General features: G+C 45.5%; 1 protein-coding gene across 1 annotated transcript; it reads left to right on the top strand.

Annotated features, from left to right (window-relative positions):
* Positions 1-502: 502 nt before the first annotated feature.
* Positions 503-20,661, top strand: LOC120022615 (protein tyrosine phosphatase type IVA 3). The gene is made up of 5 exons (XM_038966589.1): positions 503-810; positions 2,518-2,610; positions 15,920-16,050; positions 18,883-18,957; positions 19,228-20,661. Exons 1-5 carry the CDS (start codon positions 706-708, stop codon positions 19,343-19,345), a joined length of 522 nt encoding a protein of 173 aa, XP_038822517.1. The 5' UTR covers positions 503-705; the 3' UTR covers positions 19,346-20,661.
* Positions 20,662-21,876: the final 1,215 nt, after the last annotated feature.

Raw genomic sequence — 21,876 nt, 5'->3', positions numbered from 1 at the left:
GAAACATTAGACCATTATTTGATGTTGCACATCATCAATCAGTTTATTTACATAGTGCTAGTTGGGGAATGAGAGAAAGCGAGGGAAACATCATTGTGTTATCAGTTCTACAGTCAGGAGGCAGCCAATGTCTTGTTTGTCTCAGATTTATCAGGGATAACTCTCTTTTCTGTCTTTCTTTGCCCCTTCCCCTTTGGCTCCACACAGTTGTACACCCTTGGCGCTGTGCTTTTGATGGCGTTCTTGCAGAAGACTGGAGACTACTGTCACGCTCAACATCCCAGGGCATAGGCTGATCCAGGGGAGGATGCCCACTGCTCTGCCTTCTCCGCCTACTACCCTGCACTGAAGGGCTCCCTGCCTCCCAGGACTCTCCACCCCCTTAGATCTCTCACCATAAGACCCTCTCTCAGGAACTCTAATGGGGTGATTGGACTAACTATTCCACTACTCTTCAGTGAAAGCCCCAAGACCGTGGCTACGCTCTTCCTCATCTAAACCAACCATAGTGACAACCAGAGAATCGACCAACCCGAGGACGGATCTTTTCAAAGGAGGGAAAGGACTGAGAAGAGGATTGAAGAGGAGTTTTCGGAGGAGTTTAGCCCACCAGCTACCGTGGCGTCCGTGGTCCACCAGTTTGTGTCCCCTGTGCGTCCCTGTCCGTGTTGCATTCGCTCCCCCAGCTGGGTAACGGTTGTCAACATGGCCCGTATGAACCGTCCGGCGCCGGCCGAGGTGTGCTACAAGAACATGCGGCTACTCATCACGCACAACCCCACCAACTCCACCCTGAACAGCTTCATCGAGGTGAGGACTGCTCTATCCAGCCCTCTCTTTCTCCATTGTTCTTTTCTCTCCTTTATCTCTCTCATTCTCCCTCTTTATTCTCTCCCTGTTCTCTCTCTGTTCTCTCTCTCTCTCTCTCTCCCTGTTCTCTCTCTGTTCTCTCCCTGTTCTCCCTCTTTATTCTCTCCCTGTTCTCTCCCTGTTCTCTCTCTTTATTCTCTCCCTGTTCTCTCTCTTTATTCTCTCCCTGTTCTCTCCCTGTTCTCTCTCTTTATTCTCTCCCTGTTCTCTCTCTTTATTCTCTCCCTGTTCTCTCTCTCTCTGTTCTCTCTCTCTCTGTTCTCTCTCTCTCTCTGTTCTCTCTCTCTCTCTGTTCTCTCTCTCTCTGTTCTCTCTCTCTCCCTGTTCTCTCTCTCTCCCTGTTCTCTCTCTCTCCCTGTTCTCTCTCTCTCCCTGTTCTCTCTCTCTCCCTGTTCTCTCTCTCTCCCTGTTCTCTCTCCCTGTTCTCTCTCCCTGTTCTCTCTCCCTGTTCTCCCTCTTTATTCTCTCCCTTTATTCTCTCCCGGTTCTCTCTCTCTCTCTCCCGGTTCTCTCTCTCCCAGTTCTCTCTCTCTCTCTCCCAGTTCTCTCTCTCTCTCTCCCAGTTCTCTCTCTCTCTCTCCCGGTTCTCTCTCTCTCTCTCCCGGTTCTCTCTCTCTCCCGGTTCTCTCTCTCTCCCGGTTCTCTCTCTCTCCCGGTTCTCTCTCTCTCCCGGTTCTCTCTCTCTCCCGGTTCTCTCTCTCTCCCGGTTCTCTCTCTCTCTCCCTGTTCTCTCTCCCTGTTCTCGCTCTCGCTCTCTCGCTCCCGGTTGTCTCTCTCTCGCTCCCGGTTCTCTCTCTCTCGCTCCCGGTTCTCTCTCTCTCGCTCCCGGTTCTCTCTCTCTCGCTCCCGGTTCTCTCTCTCTCTCCCTGTTCTCTCTCCCTGTTCTCTCTCTCTCCCTGTTCTCTCTCTCTCCCTGTTCTCTCTCGCTCCCGGTTCTCTCTCTCTCTCCCTGTTCTCTCTCCCTGTTCTCGCTCTCGCTCTCGCTCTCTCGCTCCCGGTTCTCTCTCTCTCGCTCCCGGTTCTCTCTCTCTCGCTCCCGGTTCTCTCTCTCTCGCTCCCGTCTCTCTCTCTCTCTGTTCTCTCTCTCTCTCTATCTATCTCTCTCTGTTCTCTCTGTCTCTGTTCTCTCTCTCTCGCTCCCGGCTCTCTCTCTGTGTGTTCACGCGCGCTTTGGTTGCACTACTACATTATGTCGATACTGCTCCAAGCCCCTCCTCCCCACACTGTTTCTACACTGATAAAACAGTACAGAGGGATGATAACAACAGTGCGCTCGCAGGCTCCTGATTTCACAAAGCCTTCGTTTCTATGGCGACGTGTCCTGGTGCCACCTTCGGACAACCAGGCGGTGAGAGGAGGCAGACAGAGACAGAACCCTTCAAAATAACTCGATCAGACTCCTGTTTGTTTGTTTACTCCTGTTCTACCATATGAACATGTGCATGCAGACATATAGGCTATATTTGTAAACATACGCGTACCCCCCCCCCCTCACACACACACAGTGTGAGTTACTTTTAACCTAACTTGCCCCCTCCCTCCCCACACACACAGTGTGAGTTACTTTTAACCTAACTTGCCCCCTCCCTCCCCACACACACAGTGTGAGTTACTTTTAACCTAACTTGCCCCCCCCCTCCCCTGTAGGACCTTAAGAAGTACGGAGCCACGACGGTGGTGAGAGTGTGTGAGGTCACCTATGACAAGGCTCCGCTGGAGAAGGACGGCATCACCGTGGTGGTGAGTACAGACCACAGGGTCACATGTCCCTCACATTTCCCTGTGAAGAGTAGAGGGGAGTGTCTCAGACAAGACTTCCCTTACTGATTCCCCCGAAGACACGACGAGGGAGGGAAGGAGGGGGCAGAGTGTTACCAAACAAACTGCGCTGTGTTCAGTGGGGGCTGAGGTAGATGGGGGGGGGGGGGGTAAATTCCTGGAGCCCACCCGGTCCTTATATGCACGTAAACACAGGCACACATGCATGCATAAATACTGATATACACCCATCATCCTGATAACAGCCAATACCCCTTCGAAGACTCATCTGGGTCACCCCTAAACACACAACTCGGACCAGTATCTGAACTCGAAGACACACTGTTTCTGATTACCCATACGTCAACGTTCCATCGTTGCCATGGCAGCTGCAGAGCCTGGTTACTCCGCACGGCCTCCACATCTCCATTTTTTTCTCTCTCGTTACGTAAGCACTAATCTTGTCGCCAGACACTTCCACCCAAATGGGAGAAGAGTCTGGTGGACCAATGTGTCAAACTTGGCCTTTGTTAGTCCAATACAGAAAGATATTGGCTTTATCTCCCACAACACACAATGATGACAAATACTTTACTCAGTAGGTCACACCCATTGAATTCTATGGTCAATCCCACTAAGGCCAACATTTAATCGTTGATATCCCAGTCTTATATGCGCCGTGCGCAATAGCCTGGGGACGAGGTTAAGTAAACACAAGACCCTGGATTTTTGTTTATGTGAAGGACATACTTAGCTTTCTGCCAGAGCCCTGGAAAACATTGAGGATCATGGCAATTGGCAATAGCTCTCCAGCATCCAGAAAAACAGAAGTGAATGCCTGGGAGGGGGTAGCCTTTGTCTGGGGGGCGTCATGCACCACTAAAATCTGAGGGGGCACAAAGTACGTGAGGACGGCTGAGGGGATGTCTGGAGTGGCCCTCTGTCCTGAAGTTGGAGAATTTAGAATTTTTCAAACATTCTGCAGCGTGGTCACTAGCTGGCACAGCCACAATCTGATTCTAACCTTAACCACACTGCTAACCCTAATGCCTAACCCTAACCTTAAATTAAGATTTTTAAAAAAGCACAATTTTGTTGTCATTCATTTTTGTGATAGAGCCAATATTGACTTTGCAGTTGGCCCATCTAACGCCCAGTTCTGCCTCCAGGGCAAGATTCAAATCAAATGTTATTTGTCACATGTGCCGAATACAACAGTGAAATGCTTACTTAGAAGCCCTTAACCAACAATGCTTTAAGAAGTTAAGAAAAAAAATACAAATAAGTGTACTTTTTTTGTTGGTAAAAGTAACAAATAATTAAACTGCAGCAGTAAAATAACAAGTGAGGCTATATACAGGCGGTTACCGGTGTGGGGGCACTGGTTAGTCGAGGTAATATGTACATGTAGAGTTAAAGTGACTATGCATACATTATAGCAGCAGCGTAAAAGAGGGGTCTGGGTAGCCCTTTGATTAGCTATTCAGGAGTCTTAATGGCTTGGGGGTAGAAGCTGTTAAGAAGCCTTTTGGACCTCGACTTGGTGCTCCGGTACCGCTTGCCGTGTGGTAGCAGAGAGAACAGTCTATGACTAGGGTGGCTGGAGACTTTGACAATTTTTAGGCCTTCCTCTGACACCGCCTGATATAGAGGTCCTGGTTGACAGGAAGCTTGACCCCAGTGATGTACTGGGCTGTATGTTCTACCCTCTGTAGTGTCTTGCGGTCAAAGGCCGAGCAGTTGCCATACCAGGCAGTGCTGGAACCAGTCAGGATGCTCTCGATGGTGCAGCTGTAGAACTTTTTTGAGGATCTGAGGAACCATGCCAAATCTTTTCAATCTCCTGAGGGGGAATAGGTTTTGTCGTGCCCTCTTCACAACTGTCTTAGTGTGTTTGGACCATGATAGTTTGTTGGTGATGTGGACACCAAGGAACTTGAAGCTCTCAACCTGCTCCACTACAGCCCTGTCGATGAGAATGGGGGTGTGCTCGGTCCTCCTTTTCCTGTAGTCCACAATCATCTCCTTTGTCTTGATCACGTTGAGGGAGAGGTTGTTGTCCTGCCCCCACACGACCAGGTCTCTGAACCCCTCCCTATAGGCTGTCTCATCGGTGATCAGGCCTACCACTGTTGTGTCATCGGCAAACGTGTTGTTGGTGAGTCGTGCCTGGCCATGCAGTCATGAGTGAACAGGGAGTACAGGAGGGGACTGAGCACGCACCCCCGAGGGGCCCCCGTGTTGAGGATCAGCGTTGCGGATGTGTTGTTCCCTACCCTGCTAGAAAAACAGTCCTGTAACTTAACATCTGCTTCATCTGGCCACTTTCTCATTGACCGAGTCACTGGTGCTTCCTGCTTTAGTTTTTTCTTGTAAGGAGGAATCAGGAGGATAGAATTATATTCAGATTTACCAAATGGAGGGCGAGGGAGAGCTTTGTACGCGTCTGTGTGGAGGAAAGGTGGTCTAGTTTTTTTTCTCCCTCTGGTTGCATATTTAACATGCTGATAGAAATTAGGTAAAACTGATTTGAGTTTCCCTGCATTAAAGTCCCCAGCCACTAGGAGTGCCGCCTCTGGATGAGCATTCTCCTGTTTGCTTATGGCCATATACAGCTCATTGAGTGTGGTCTTAGTGCCAGCATCGGTCTGCGGTGGTATATAGACAGCTATAAAAAATATAGATGTAAATAGATCGCTCCTGCTGTCTCTAGAGAGTTGAAAACAGCAGGTCTGGGACAGGTAGCACGTCCGGTGAACAGGTCAGGGTTCCATAGCCGCAGGCAGAACAGTTGAAACTGGAGCAGCAGCACGGCCAGGTGGACTGGGGACAGCAAGGAGTCATCAGGCCAGGTAGTCCTGAGGCATGGTCCTAGGGCTCAGGTCCTCCGAGAGAGAGAGAGAGAAAGAAAGAGAGAATTAGAGAGAGCATACATAAATTCACACAGGACACCGGATAAGACAGGAGAAATACTCCAGATATAACAGACTGACCCTAGCCCCCCGAGACACAAACTACTGCAGCATAAATACTGGAGGCTGAGACAGGAGGGGTCGGGAGACACTGTGGCCCCATCCGACGATACCCCGGACAGGGCCAAACAGGAAGGATATAACCCCACCCACTTTGCCAAAGCACAGCCCCCACACCACTAGAGGGATATCTTCAACCACCAACTTACCATCCTGAGACAAGGCCGAGTATACCCCACAAAGATCTCCGCAACGGCACAACCCAAGGGGGTGTGCCAACCCAGACAGGAAGATCACGTCAGTGACTTAACCCACTCAAGTGACGCACCCCTCCTAGGGACGGCTTGGAAGAGCACCAGTAAGCCAGTGACTCAGCCCCTGTAATAGGGTTAGAGGCAGAGAATCCCAGTGGAGAGAGGGGAACCGGCCAGGCAGAGACAGCAAGGGCGGTTCGTTGCTTTCTGTTCACCTTCACACTCCTGGGCCAGACTACACTCAATCATAGGACCTACTGAAGAGATGAGTCTTCAATAAAGATTTAAAGGTTGAGACAGAGTCTGCGTCTCTCACATGGGTAGGCAGATCATTCCATAAAAATGGAGTTCTATAGGAGGAAGCCCTGCCACCAGCAGGGTTTGCTTTGAAATTCTAGGGACAGTTAGGAGGCCTGCTTCTTGTGACCGTAGCGTACGTGTAGGTATGTACGGCCGGACCAAATCGGAAAGATAGGTAGGAGCAAGCCCATGTAATGCTTTGTAGGTTAGCAGTAAAACCTTGAAATCAGCCCTTGCCTTAACAGGAAGCCAGTGTAGAGAGGCTAGCACTGGAGTAATATGATCAAATTGTTTGGTTCTATTCAAGATTTTAGCAGCCGTGTTTAGCACTAACTGAAGTTTATTTAGTGCTTTATCTGGGTAGCCGGAAAGTAGAGCATTGCAGTAGTCTAACCTAGAAGTGACAAAAGCATGGATACATTTTTCTGCATCATTTTTGCACAGAAAGTTTCAGATTTTTGCAATGTTACTTAGATGGCAAAAAGCTGTCCTTGAAACAATCTTGATATGTTCGTCAAAAGAAAGATCAGGGTCCAGAGTAACGCCGAGGTCCTTCAGTTTTATTTGAGACGACTGTACAACTATCAAAATTAATTAACAGATAATCTATTTGTTTCTTGGGACCTACAATAAGCATCTCTGTTTTGTCCGAGTTTAAAAGTAGAACATTCCTTATGTCTGAAACACAGGCTTCCAGCGAGGGCAATTTTGGGGCTTCACCATGTTTCATCGAAATGTACAGCTGTGTGTCATCCGCATAGCAGTGAAAGTTAACATTATGTTTCCGAATGACATCACCAAGAGGTAAAATATATAGTGAAATGAATAGTGGTCCTAAAACGGAACCTTGAGGAACACTGAAATTTACAGTTGATTTGTCAGAGGACAAACCATTCACAGAGACAAACTGATATCATTCCGACAGATAAGATCTAAACCAGGCCTGAACTTTTCCGTGTAGACCAATTTGGGTTTCCAATCTCTCCAAAAGAATGTGGTGATCGACGGTATCAAAAGCAGCACTAAGGTCTAGGAGCATGAGGACAGATGCAGAGCATGAGGACAGATGCAGAGCATGAGGACAGATGCAGAGCATGAGGACAGAAGCAGAGCCTCGGTCTGACGCCATTAAAAGGTCATTTGCCATCTTCACAAGTGCAGTCTCAGTGCTTTGATGGGGTCTAAAACCAGACTGAAGCGTTTCGTATACATTGTTTATCTTCAGGAAGGCAGTGAGTTGCTGCGCAACAGCTTTTTACATTTTTTTTGAGAGGAATGGGAGATTCGATATAGGCCGATAGTTCTTTATATTTTCTGGGTCAAGGTTTGGCTTTTTCAAGAGAGGCTTTATTACTGCCACTTTTAGTGAGTTTGGTACAAATCTGGTGGATAGAGAGCCGTTTATTATGTTCAACATAGGAGGGCCAAGCACAGGAAGCAGCTCTTTCAGTAGTTTAGTTGGAATAGGGTCCAGTATGCAGCTTGAAGGTTTAGAGGCCATGATTATTTTCATCATTGTGTCAAGAGATATAGTACTAAAACACTAGCCTGTGTTTTAGTAGCCTGAAATGGCTTCTTGGTAGCTAGTTGGCTGGGCTAGCTAAAGCCAACTTCATACAATTGCTAGGTGGCTAGTAATATTACAGATGCATTTATTTTAAACAGGACAAATCTGAAGATGCACGTGTCCCTGTGCCCCCTATGGGAATGACACCTCTGCTACCTCCCACCCTCTCCTTTATCTCTGTAGGGATATTGGGGAAATCTGGAGAGATCTAGTCAAAGGGCTCGTACTCTATTAACCTCTCTGGGGTAGGTGGGACGCAATCGTCCCACCTGGCCAATAGCCAGGGAACATACAGAGCGCCATATTCAAATAAAATGATATAAAAATCAAACTTTCATTAAATCACACATGTAAGATACCAAATTAAAGCTACACTCGTTGTGAATCCAGCTAACATGTCAGATTTCAAAAAGGCTTTTCGGCGAAAGCATAAGATGCTATTATCTGATGATAGCACAACAGTAAACAAAGAGAGTAGCATATTTCAACACTGCAGGCACGACACAAAACGCAGAAATAAAAAATATAATTCATGCCTTACCTTTGACGAACTTCTTTTGTTGGCACTCCAATATTTCCCATAAACATAAATGGTCCTTTTGTTCGATTAATTCCGTCGATATATATCCAAAATCTCAATTTATTTGGCGCGTTTCATCCAGAAAAAACACAGCTTCCAACTTGCGCAACGTCACTACAAAATATATCAAAAGTTACATGTAAACTTTACCAAAACATTTCAAACTACTTTTGTAGTACAACGTTAGGTATTTTTAAACGTTAATAATCGATCAAATTGAAGACGGGATGATCTGTTCAATACAAAAAGAAAACAAACTGACGCAACTTTTCTGGTAATGTGCCTCTCTCAAACAATTTACTTCGTGACCCTCATTTTAAGATGGCTGTACTTCTTCATTACACAAAGAAAAAACCTCAACCAATTTCCAAAGACTGGTGACATCCAGTAGAAGCGGTAGGAACTGCAAACAAGTCCCTTAGAAATCTGGTGTCCCAATGAAAACTCATTGAAAAGACAGTGACCTAAAAAAAAAAGAAATCTGAATGGTTTGTCCTCTGGGTTTTGCCTGCTACATAAGTTCTGTTATACTCACAGACATGATTCAAACAGTTTTAGAAACTTCAGAGTGTTTTCTATCCAAATCTACTAATAATATGCATATTTTATATTCTGGGGATGAGTAGCATGCAGTTGAATTTGGGCATGCTATTTATCCAAAAGTGAAAATGCTGCCCCCTACCCCGAAGAAGTTAAGCAATCAGCTGTCCAGTGCCCCAAAATATCGACAACAACAATGAAGCTAGGGCCAGACAGATGGATAGAGCTGTACTCTGTTATCATAGCTCTATCTGTCTGGCCTGCAGGGTGTTTTGCCTAGAACTCCACTCACATGGACGGAGACCTGGGAGGATGGCTGTTCTTCTTAAAGGCTGCTTCAACTGTTGAATAACTGTTGTAATAGGGAAGAAACAGGTGATGTGAAGTTTTTCAGTTGAAGTGTGAACTCAATTGGGATATCACTGTTAACTAGGAATTGATTATAGTGAATTGTATGTTTATTCAATGTCTCCACTGCGATTTGATGCTCTGGAGGCAGTGAGTTGCCTTGGCTACAGGATTTCACAGCTAGGGTCTCATAATTGCATAGTTAATGTGAACAGTGTGTTCTGTGTGTTGAGAGCATGGTATTGGAGCAGGTCATCTTGTATCTATGACATTCTAAAAAGCATTCCGAGGTCACGTTGACCGGAACGGAACCCTGTGTGTGTGTGCGCCAGTATGCGAGGTGCGCATGCGCGTGATCATACCTCGTTTCTGAAGTAGGCCAGTGCTGCTGTTGTTCCTGGCTTGTTGAGCCCATATTACCTCAGCCAACATCATGCAGCAGCTTACAACATGTACTACACTGCAAATATTTAGCCTTCAGGAGCTGATGCTAGAAAGCCTAGGAAAACAGTAAGACACGGCCCAAGGCAAATAAATAGCCTAACCTCCAAATGAGAGATGGTCTGTTTTGGTGGTGACTGCCGCCCCAGCTGCCTGGTAGGATTATGTGTGTGTGCGTGCGTGCGTGCGTACACGTGTGTGGGCTTTGTGGGGGTAAGAGACTCTTGGTCTCTGCTTCCTCATCAAAGGCCTACTCCCTCCTCTCTTAGGTGCTACCATGGTAATTCCACACTGTTTAATATAAATGACACACCTACAGTACCAGTCAAAAGTTAGGGCACACCTACTCATTCCAGGGTTTTTCTTTATTGTAGAATAATAGTGAAGGAATTTTTTTTATGACATAACACATGGAATCATGTAGTAACCAAAAAAGTTTAAAAAAAATCAAAATAGATTTTATATTTGAGATTCTTCAAAGTAGCCACCCTTTGCCTAGATGACAGCTTTGCACACTCTTGGCATTCTCTCAACCAGCTTCATGAGGTATTCACCTGGAATGCATTTCAATTAACAGGTGTGCCTTAAGATAATTTGTGGAATGTCTTTCCTTAATGTGTTTGAGCCAATCAGTTGTGTTGTGACAAGGTAGGGGTGGTATTCCGAAGATTATTCCTATTGGTAAAATACCATGTCCATATTATGGCAAGAACAGCTCAAATAAGCAAAGAGAAATGACAGTCCAGCATTACTTGAAGACATGAAGGTCAGTCAATCCAGAAAATTTCAAGAACTTTTAACGTTTCTTCAAGTGCAGTTGCAAAAACCATCAAGCGCTATGATGAAACTGGCTCTCATGAGGCCTGCCACAGGAAAGGAAGACCCAGAGTTACCTCTGCTGCAGAGGATAAGTTCATTAGAGCTACCAACCTCAGAAATTGCAGCCCAAATAAATGCTTCACAGAGTTCAAGTGACAGACACATCTCAACATCAACTGTTCATTGGAGACTGAATCAGGCCTTCATGGTCGAATTGCTGCAAAGAAACCACTACTAAAGGACACCACTAAGAAGAATAGACTTGCTTGGGCCAAGAAACAGGAGCAATGACATTAGACCGGTGGAAGTCTGTTCTTTTGTCTGATCCAACATTTTATATTTTTGGTTCCAATCGTCGTGTCTTTGTGAGACGCAGAGTAGGTGAACAGATGATCTCCGCATGTGTGGTTCCCAACCGTGAGGCATGGAGGAGGAGGTGTGATGGTGTGGGGGTGCTTTGCTGGTGACACTGTCAGTGATTTATTTAGAATTCAAGGCACACTTAACCAGCATGGCTACCACAGCATTCTGCAGCGATACACCATCCCATCTGGTTAGTGGGACTATAATTTGTTTTTCAACAGGACAAAGACCCAAAACACCTCCAGGCTGTGTAAGGGCTATTTGACCATGAAGAAGAGTGATGGAGTGCTGCATCAGATAACCTGGCCTCCACAATCACCCGACCTCAACCCAATTGAGATGGTTTGGGATGAGTTGGACTGCAGAGGGAAGGAAAAGCAGCCAACAAGTGTTCAGCGTATGTGGGAACTCCTTCAAGACTGTTGGAAAAGCATTCCAGGTGAAGCTGGTTGAGAGAATTCCAAGAATGTGCAATGTTGTCAAGGCAAAGGGTGGCTACTTTGAAGAATGTAAAATCTAAAATATATTTTGATTTGTTTAACACTTTTTTGGTTACTACATGATTCCATATGTGTTTTTTCATAGTTTTGATGTCTTCACTATTATTCTACAATGTAGAAAATAGTAAACATAAAGAAAAATCCTGGAATGAGTAGGTGTGTCCACACTTTTGACTGGTACTGTATGTGGGACTATTGTTGAGAGGTATGAGTTAGTGATGCATTTTAAACGCTCCCCAGACAGCCAGCCAGGTTTGTCCCTCCCTCCCTGGAGATTAACAGGCCCTGGGTACAGACCACTGTGGCTGATACTGTGACTACATCAACAGGCCCTGGGTACAGACCACTGTGGCTGATACTGTGACTAGATCAACAGGCCCTGGGTACAGACCACTGTGGCTGATACTGTGACTAGATCAACAGGCCCTGGGTCCAGACTACTGTGACTGTAAATCAACAGGCCCTGAGTCCAAACCACTGTGGCTGGTACTGTGCTCTTCACTAAGGCTATTCTACTGCCAATTTTTGTCTATTGAGATTTCATGACTGTGTGCTTGATTGTATACACCTGTCAGCAACGGGCGTGACTGAAATAGCCGAATCCACTAATTTGAAGGGGTGTCTACATACTTTTATTCAGTGCCTTTGGAAAGTAGTCAGACCCCTTTACATTTTCCACATTTTGTTACGTTACAGCCTTATTCTAAAATGTATTAAATACTTTCCCCCCTCAAATCTCCATAAAATACCCTAAAATGACAAAACAAAAACAGTTTTTTAGACATTTTTGCTAATTTTGTGTATATATATTTTTTAAACATACAGTTGAAGTCGGAAGTTTACATACACCTTAGCCAAATAAGTTTAAACTCAGTTTTTCACAATTCCTGACATTTTATCAGAGTAAAAATTCCCTGTCTTAGGTCAGTTAGGATCACCACTTTATTTTGAGAATGTGAAATGTCAGAATAATAGTAGTTATTTATTTCAGATTTTATTTTCTTTCATCACATTCCCAGTGGGTCAGAAGTTTACATACACTCAATTAGTATTTGGTAGCATTGCCTTTAAATTGTTTAACTTGGGTCAAACGTTTCGGGTAGCCTTCCACAAGCATCCCACAATAATTTGAGTGAATTTTGGCCCATTCTTCCTGACAGAGCTGGTGTAACTGTGTCAGGTTTATAGGCATCCTTGCTCGCGCACACTTTTTCAGTTCAACCCACACATTTTCTATAGGATTGAGGTCAGTGCTTTGTGATGGCAACTCCAATACCTTGACTTTGTTGTCCTTAAGCCATTTTGCCACAACTTTGGAAGTATGCTTTGGGTCATTGTCCATTTAGAAGACCCATTTGCGACCAAGCTTTGACTTCCTGACTGATGTCTTGAGATGTTGCTTCAATATATCCACATAATTTTCCTGCCTCATGGTGCCATCTATTTTGTGAAGTGCACCAGTCCCTCCTGCAGCAAAGCACCCCCATAACATGATGCTGCCAACCCCATGCTTCACGGTTGGGATGGTGTTCTTCGGCTTGCAAGCCTCCCCCTTTTTCCTCCAAACATAACGATGGTCATTATTTACATTTACATTTAAGTCATTTAGCAGACGCTCTTATCCAGAGCGACTTACAAATTGGAAAGTTCATACATATTCATCCTGGTCCCCCCGTGGGAATTGAACCCTGGTCCCCCCGTAGGAATTGAACCCACAACCCTGGCGTTGCAAGCGCCATGCTCTACCAACTGAGCCACACGGGACCGTTATGTCCAAACAGTTCTATTTTTGTTTCATCAGACCAGATGACATTCTCCAAAAAGTACGATCTTTGTCCCCATGTGCAGTTGCAAACCGTAGTCTGGTGTTTTTAATGATGGTTTTGGAGCAGTGGCTTCTTCCTTGCTGAGCGGCCTTTCAAGTTATGTTGATATAGGACTCGTTTTACTGTGGATATAGATACCTTTGTACCTGTTTCCTCTAGCATCTTCACAAGGTCCTTTTGCTGTTGTTCTGGGATTGATTTGCACTTTTCGCAGCAAAGTACGTTCATCTCTAGGAGACAGAACGCATCTCCTTCCTGAGCGATATGACGGCTGCATGGTTCCATGGTGTTTATACTTGCATACTATTGTTTGTACAGATTAACGTGGTACCTTCAGGCGTTTGGAAATTGCTCCCATGGATGAACCAGACTTGTAGAGATCTACAATTTTTTTCTGAGGTTTTGGCTGATTTCTATTGATTTTTCTCATGATGTCAAGCAAAGAGGCACTGAGTTTGAAGGTAGGCCATGAAATACATCCACAAGTATACCTCCAATTGACTCAAATTATGTAAGTTAGCCTATCAGAAGATTATAAAGCCATGACTTTATTTTCTGCAATTTCCCAAGCTGTTTAAAGGCACAGTCAACTTAGTGTATGTAAACCTCTGACCCACTGGAATTGTGATACAGTGAATTATAAGTGAAATAATCTGTCTGTCTAAACAATTGTTGGAAAAATTACTTGTGTCATACACAAAGTAGATGTCCTAACCGATTTACCAAAACTATAGTTTGTTGACAAGAAATTTGTGGAGTGGTTGAAAATGACTTTTAATGACTCCAACCTAAGTGTATGTAAACTTCCGACTTCAACTGTACCTGATTTACATAAGTATTCAGACCTTCTTTTGCTATGAGATTCGAAATTGAGCTCAGGTGCATCCTGTTTAAATTGATCATCCTTGATGTTTCTACTACTTGATTGGAGTCCACCTGTGATAAATTAAATTGATTGGACATGATTTGGAAAGGCAAACAACTGTCTAAATAAAGTCCCACAGTTGACAGTGCACGTCAGAGCAAAAACCAAGCCATGAGGTAGAACATTTCAGCAGCATTGAATGTCCCCAAGGACACAGTGGCTTCCATCATTCTTAAATGGAAGAAGTTTGGAACCACCAAGACTCTCTTCCTAGAGCTGGCCAAACTCAGCAATCGGGGGAGAAGGGTCAGGGAGGTGACCAAGAACCCGATGGTCACTCTGACAGAGCTCCAGAGTTCCTCCGTGGAGATGGGAGAACCTTCCAGAAGGACAAACAATCTCTGCAGCATTCCACCAATCAGGCCTTTATGGTAGAGTGGTCAAACGGAAGCCACTACTCCGTAAAAAGCACATGACAGCCCGTCTGGAGTTTGCCAAAAGGCAACTAAAGACTCTCAGACCATGAGAAACAAGATTGAACTCTTGGGCCTGAATGCCAGCATCACGTCTGGAGGAAACATGGCACCATCCCTGCGGTGAAGCATGGTGGTGGCACCATCCCTGCGGTGAAGCATGGTGGTGGCAGCATCATGCTGTGGGGATGTTTTTCAGCAGGGGTGTTGTGTTTTTAAAAATTCATCCATTTTAGAATAAGGCTGTAACGTAACAATGTGGAAAATGTGAAGTGGTCTGAATACTTTCCGATTGCACTGTGTGTATATATAGTGTATCTTGCTGCGATTTGTAAGCACAGATCTAAAATGCTTCTTATTGTAATTTCTGCTCGGCATCAGACTAATTCTGTTCAGATGAGCAGACAGCGCTCTAACTGATTTGTACTGTAGCTACTGTTCTCCGGTGCTTTTCTCTTTGTAGCCAGCCTATTTCTCAGGTAAAACGCAAGATTAACTTTAAGCAAAAAATTTGAAATATAGCTGGCTACATTATTTTTTATGATAGGCCTACACATTAGAAATATGATGGACATGCATAGTGTTAGCTTTTTCGTTGTAAGCTCATTTACTTGTGGCTGCCAGCCAAATAGCATTGTACTTCTGTTGTCATCTGATGAAAATGAATCTATTTTCTGCTGAATGTGTTGCATTAATGTATTTTCTGTGAAGGAAAACTATAGTTGCACGTTCCTGATCACTCTGTTGAAGCAAAAAAACACGACACCTGTCAATACACAGCCGGACTCACCTGCTCCCGCTTTCACCCGTTGTGCTATTTACAAACAAACACGTGACTGGATAACCTGTTCTGGGGAACTAAGTAAGCTTCATACTGTAAAATAATGTGATGGGTGAAAGGAAGAACGCAATCTGCTTTATCTCCTAATGTATTACACAAGTTAACTGCAGATATTTACTTTAAAGAATTGCTACAAATATTAAAATGTATTAAAAAACTTCAAATAAATAGTTTCAATGGTATTGAAAAACCATCCCAAATACCCTGGTATACGGTATACTGCCCAATCCTAGTGTGCTTGGCATTGCAGTGGCATGCAAACCAATGTTTTCACCACTGTGGTCACCTGAACTTTCATTTTAAACAACTTTGTGAAGCTTAGAAAATGACAATAGAGAACACTTCCAGTACAGTCAACACAACATTCCAAAGTGCTATGCATGAGATTCCAAACCATACTATTTCCCAGGAGCATCGTGTCATTAATGCTCGAACACATCGCACCAAAAGTAGATCTAGTGTTAATCTGCCGATCGTTTTCACAAGATTCTACATGTAAAATCGGTGTGCTAATTATGTTCAGAGGTGCTAAGTACTCTCAGCCAGCAAATGCGATTGGTGTGTCTGAGCCCTAAGGCCTCAGTCTATCTCTCTCTCCCCAGGACTGGCAGTTTGACGACGGTGCGCCCCCTCCCTCTAAGGTGGTGGAGGACTGGCTGAGTCTGCTAAGGTCCCGTTTCCTAGAGGATCCAGGCTGCTGCGTAGCCGTGCACTGTGTGGCTGGACTGGGCAGGTGAGGGGACCAGCTCAGTTGGTAGAGCATGGTGCTCATAACACCATGATAGTGGGTTTGATTCCCGGGACCACCTATATTTAAAATGTATGCACACTTTGGGTATATGCATCTGCTAAATGGCTATTATTATTATTATTATTATTGATACTCTGTATTAGGGGACCAGTAGGATGCTCTGTAGTGAATGGACAACAGTGTTTGAGTATTCATGCATATCATTGCTTATAATCAGATCAAGGGGACATTTTTGATTTAAGGTTAACAAGGTATCACAGGGAACCGGATCCAAAGAGGTTGTGTTGACTGTCACTGAGCTTTGCACAGTGCTTACCAAGTTTATCTGCCAGTCAGTTGGTTAAACCTGGGTCAAGGGAGGCTCATTCTCACTGTGCCCACACCTCTCCAGGTTCAAGGATAGGATAGGCACCTCTGGTTGCGTCCCAAGTGGCACCATTCCCTGTACACTATATATGGTGCCGTTTGGGACATACCCATTGTTAATCTCTAGGGAAAGGAACAGGGGCCTTCTGAGTAAGACAGATAATGGCGGCGAGTATCCTTCTAGCTCAGCGCTTCAGCGTGAGTTTTCCCAGTACCCACTCTTCCTGTACACAGCCACAATGAGGTAGCCTGGTCCCAGATCTGTGTGTGCTGGTGTGACAATAACCAAAGGAGTTGGCAAGAAATCACAAAAAGATATGGGACCAGGCTAATGCATAGCTGCCCACCCCATCAAACTGAACAACCTCTTCTAGACCTGTCTGTAGACTCAGACCCCCTCCCTGTCTCCCCTTCTCTCTGAGGGCTAGCTAGCTAGCCTAGCACTGGGCCAAAGTCAACACAAACAGTCCCCTTGGTGCTCCCGTGCTGCAGCAATTCAGTAATCCCACAGTATTATTAGAGGCACCGGGGGGTGAAGTCTGAAGACGAAACAGGAAGGAGGCATTTGTTTTTGCGGTCCCCTCTTCACTGTACGTACGCTGGGCTCTTTCCATGACCTTTTAGCTGGGATCAGGCCTGGCCCCAGTCGGAGCGGAGCGGGGGCCAATACCCTATAATTGAATCTGCTGTTCCATCCCATTCCATCGAGTGTTTATATCAGGCCCCAGCCTAGCAGCCCAGTAACTAGAGATGACCCTGGATCCACCCCTCTGTCTGCAGCAGGGATAGGCTAACTTTCCCTCCTGTCGTTTTGAAGCTGTGAAGGGAGAAAGTGAGCCATTCTAGCTAGCAACCGCCCCACTGGGACAGTTGGTGTCCCTCCCCACTGGGACAGTTGGTGTCCCTCCCCACTGGGACATGTTTTTGAACAATAGGACAGTATTATACTGATCAAACTTTGTAACACAGTGTGGCTGCTGCTCTTCTTCTTATTAGAGAGTGTGGTGCGCACACACACACACACAAACAAACAGTCCAACAGAACGTAGTAGGGGTAGATTCATAAACCGAGTGACATGGTGGGAGGGGGCTCCCGCCCCTGGCAGTCTAGTTTGGGGGCAGTATAACCCTGGCAGTCTGGGTTTGGGGACAGTATAACCTTGGCGGTTTGGGGGCAGTATAACCCTGGCAGTCTGGGTTTGGGGGCAGTATAACCCTGGCAGTCTGGGTTTGGGGGCAGTATAACCTTGGCAGTCTGGGTTTGGGGGCAGTATAACCTTGGCAGTCTGGGTTTGGGGGCAGTATAACCTTGGCAGTCTGGGTTTGGGGGCAGTATAACCTTGGCAGTCTGGGTTTGGGGGCAGTATAACCCTGGCAGTCTGGGTTTGGGGGCAGTATAAGCCCATCTCTGACGCACGTCTCCCTTCTCCCCAAGGAGCTAGCCTCAGCTTTTGAAAGGGTGCCAATGTTTTCTTGGCCCAACTTATTTATTTTAATACGTTTCAAATGGGAAAGACTGTTTCAGCACCCTTTTTCTCTGAGCGAAGAGGGGGTTGCAGGCTTAAGTTTAGGTTAAGTGTTTTGGATTTGTGTGTCTAACAGTTAAAAACCTTAATGGCCCATGATTGATTTGTTTTGACACGTTCACAGAATATTGTGTTCCTGGTTATTCTGAGAATTGCCATGTGTAAGTCGCCAAAAAAAACATCTTTATCCCCGCTAATCATTAAAAAGACCCAAAACTCTGAGGTTATAGCGGAACGAGCCCCCTTCCCTTAACCCTATTAGTAAGCAGTGTTGGGCTAAAGCTTTTGTGGATTAAACAGGTTAGTGTAAGTTTGTCTGGCTGAAAGCACATAGCTCTGTCTGTGCCTTGTAAGGGATGCTCTGTTTGAGAAGGTTGTGTATGAGAGTGCACAAACACACAGCCATTGTCTCACACTTTGCCTTTCTATGTCCCACACACTCTGGGGCGAAGTTTTCATCTGGGTACAGATCTAGCTTCTCCTTCCCCAATCCTAACCATTAGTGGTGGAAATGCTAAACTGATCCCAGATCAGCATCTAGGAGCAACTTCACCCTCCATGTCCCAAGCTTTCACTGTTTCAGTAAAGGGCACCACTCACCAGCTGTACTCTGGCCCTCGTATTCTGGAGGAGTCACTGTCCTATCCAGCCACAGGTTATTCTGTTCTGTACAGTAAGGTATAGCAGTGTGTCCCCTACCATTTGTATAGTTGGCCTTAGCCCCCTATCTATCCCCTTCTCTATTGTACCCTGCCTAAAATCATATTGGTTTCAATAGATCATTTTGGTGCCGGAGGGCCTGAATGAAGCTTTGGGCTATTTGCATCCCATCTGGAAAGGAATCTAAGAAAGCCATCTTTCTATATCAGTTAGTGAAGTGATTGTTTCTGACTGGCCTGCTGTGGATGTTCTGTCTTGGCAGAGCCCCGGTGCTGGTGGCGTTGGCTCTGATCGAGAGTGGTATGAAGTATGAGGACGCCATCCAGTTCATCAGACAGTGAGTATCCCTCCTCTCTTTCCGTTCTTCTCTTCTGTATTCTGCCAAACTCTCTTGATCTACTGCGGTCATGTTATGAAACTTGTTGCTCTTGCGTTCATTGTCATGGCTGTCAGACACACCTTTTTTGACTGATTTAAATGCATCTGTCTGTTTTGAACAATTGGCCCTATTATTAGAGAGGATATGAACCTCTTCCGATGAGGTCTGTTGAGCTCAGTTCTCTTACTGTAGTTCGTTCTTCAATATCCATGTTTTTTTGTTTTCCAGGAAGCGCCGAGGGGCGATCAACAGCAAGCAGCTGACCTACCTGGAGAAGTACCGACCCAAACAGAGACTGCGCTACAAAGACCCACACATCTTCAAGAACAAGTGCTGCATCATGTGACCCCCCCCCCCCCCCCCCCCTCTCCTGCTCAGCCAATCAACTGCCTGCCACCGACTGATCTGACCCGAATGGATACCGACGACGACGGACGAGTCCACAGCCAATGCACTTTGTGACTGAACTTTTGAGAACTATTGGATTTATAAATCATGAACTGAGCAGCTCCACCAAAGGAAGGGTGTGCTGTCTCCCTGGTGCCTAATGACAGTGCTTACTGGGGAGGGGGGGGGGGGGTCGATGGATCCAGCCAAGACCTCCTTGAATCTGACTTTTTATCCAAGAGCCAGGTAAAGGTAGCTTGGAATGGATGGTGGACGTCGCCACATTGAACTCCATCATAACCATTGGGTGGTGCCTCGCTGCAAATGACTTGACTTGGTAATTGTACCTCCAACACCCCTTACTACCAAACGGTGGTAGCGCCTCAACTCATGGTCTGAAAGACAGACAGCTTTAGCTGTATGAATATAAAACCAATGTGAATCATGGGGAAAAAAAGAAAAAAACATGTGCCTGGTTGCCCTTTTTCGCCCTGCCTAGAGTAGGTACTGGGCTGTTCTGTTCACTCCTTGTTCCAATGACCTGATGTTTACTGTAATATATTTTTGTCATGATGCCCCTTTCTAGCTTGAATATTCAGTGGGCTTGCAGATGAGAACAGAGGGGTTGGGATGGTTACAGGAAAAGGGTGGGGTGCACTTGGATGATAACCAACAGGTTTATTTGTACTGTACCTCAATTTTGTAACTGATGTTAGCCTAGGTAGGACGGTTATTCACTTACACTGGCTCACGTGTGTATGGGAGGAAGTAGGGTTAAATTGCCCCTAGACTCTGATCTTGGGTCAGTTTTGCAGTTTCCCCACTAATGTTTTAAGGTTAGGATTTGGGGAGGGTAAGCTGATCCTAGATCTGTACCTAAGGGACATAGAGCCACAAAGTGCTCTACTAAGTCTATGGTCATATCCTGTACTGAATACGTGTTCCTCTCTCTACCATACTTTGTTACACGGCAGCTGTGCGTTGAGTCTACTCGCAGGGAGTTAAAAGCTGTTGCTGAATTCAAGGGTCACGTCGAAGCACTTTGATTTGGTTTACCCCACCCGCCCCCATTGGCATAGTTGGTTAGGCCAACCAGAATGAATGCACGTTCTGCGTTGTTTTCTAGCCCAGTTTCTCTATCAGGTCAACTCTTGTACAGGTGTAGTCAGTTTACACCTCACCAGACACACAGCCTTGTCTCTGTTCTCTGCATTGTAGTCGCCTTCTGTCTGCCTTTTGAAGAAACCACCTTCAGCTGTATAGAAATAAAGTGTTTGTCATGGAACTGCTCATTCCTGGTGCTGTCTGGTGTGATGAGCTGAGTGGGAGTAGTGTGAGACATTGGATTATGTAAGAGGAGCGTGAAAATTTGACACAGCAGTAGCAGTCATCCACTTTGTTTTGATTGACTCACTACTTTAATTACTCCAAGAAATGCTTCCACCTGCTGGACGTAATGAGTAACTACAGGGTGTGGATTTAACTTCGATGGACTCGATCCAAAATATGGTATAATTAGCTGTATTAATAATTTTAAAAAATGTTATCAGAGTATGACAAGGCAAAACCGGTATTTTTACTAAGTAGATGGTGCCTTTGAGTTATGGGTTGACCTCAAGACTTAAAGGGGGATTGACCTGAGGGAAAGGGCTTTCAAGGGCCCTGTTTATACCTGGTGTTAACATGTCCCCTGATCTTGGCCACATGTTTAGGTGTAGATGAGTAAAATAACTGATTGGATGAAAGAATCCCTTTCTCAAATTTGGTAGTCTCTACTGTGTGTAGGGGCCCACGCTCATATTCCATTCTTCCACTTCAGCAGGACCAGGGCCCTGTGATTCCTGGGCCCTGTTTCCCTTCCCCAGATGGGAGAGAATCCAAACGGTTTGGTTTCGATTCCCAGGCTGTATCCCAAATGGCACCCTGTCGAAAGTAGGACACTATATAGGGAATAGGGTGCTATTTAGAACAGACCCAGTGAGATCTGTGAGTGTTCTCTTCCAGTAAAGGAGATCTGTATCAGAAGACTTACAACAATATCCTCCTTGTGACTCCCATCACTGCATGGAAATCCCTGCTGCTGTTGAACGCCCCCCAACTGTAACGCCATGTCTAGACTTGACAGTTTATGCAGCTTATGGAAATCCGAACACGTCATGCATCTACACCTATATTTAAATGTGTCTAGATGCCCTTTTCCCACGCTGTAGGCTAAATCTGACAACTTGATAGCAGTAGCCAGCTAACCGCTAAACAAAAACAGTTTTTCTAAATAAGCTTGCTGGCTAGCATTTATGAAGCCACAAAACACATTCCTCAAAAGCTAGGCATGAAAAAAGGTCCCTCTTGCTCCGACAACACACCTTTACTGCAGACTTGCGGGCGGAGTATTGATGTTGCCACTATGTGGTTTCAGTAACCTGATCACAGAGTGAGGAGAAATCAGCAATGTGTCCCTGACCACCACCTGAAGTGTTCAGCCAGCTCTGA

This window comes from Salvelinus namaycush, chromosome 27 (genome assembly GCF_016432855.1).
Source record: "Salvelinus namaycush isolate Seneca chromosome 27, SaNama_1.0, whole genome shotgun sequence".
NCBI lineage: Eukaryota > Metazoa > Chordata > Actinopteri > Salmoniformes > Salmonidae > Salvelinus > Salvelinus namaycush.
This window is presented reverse-complemented; position numbering and strand designations above follow the sequence as displayed.

Coding starts and splice junctions, on each gene's coding strand:
- LOC120022615 (XM_038966589.1), top strand. CDS start 706: ATGGCCCGTATGAACCGTCCGGCGCCGGCCGAGGTGTGCTACAAGAAC. Junction 811..2,517: donor CCCTGAACAGCTTCATCGAG/GTGAGGACTGCT, acceptor CCTCCCCTGTAG/GACCTTAAGAAGTACGGAGC. Junction 18,958..19,227: donor GCCATCCAGTTCATCAGACA/GTGAGTATCCCT, acceptor TTTGTTTTCCAG/GAAGCGCCGAGGGGCGATCA.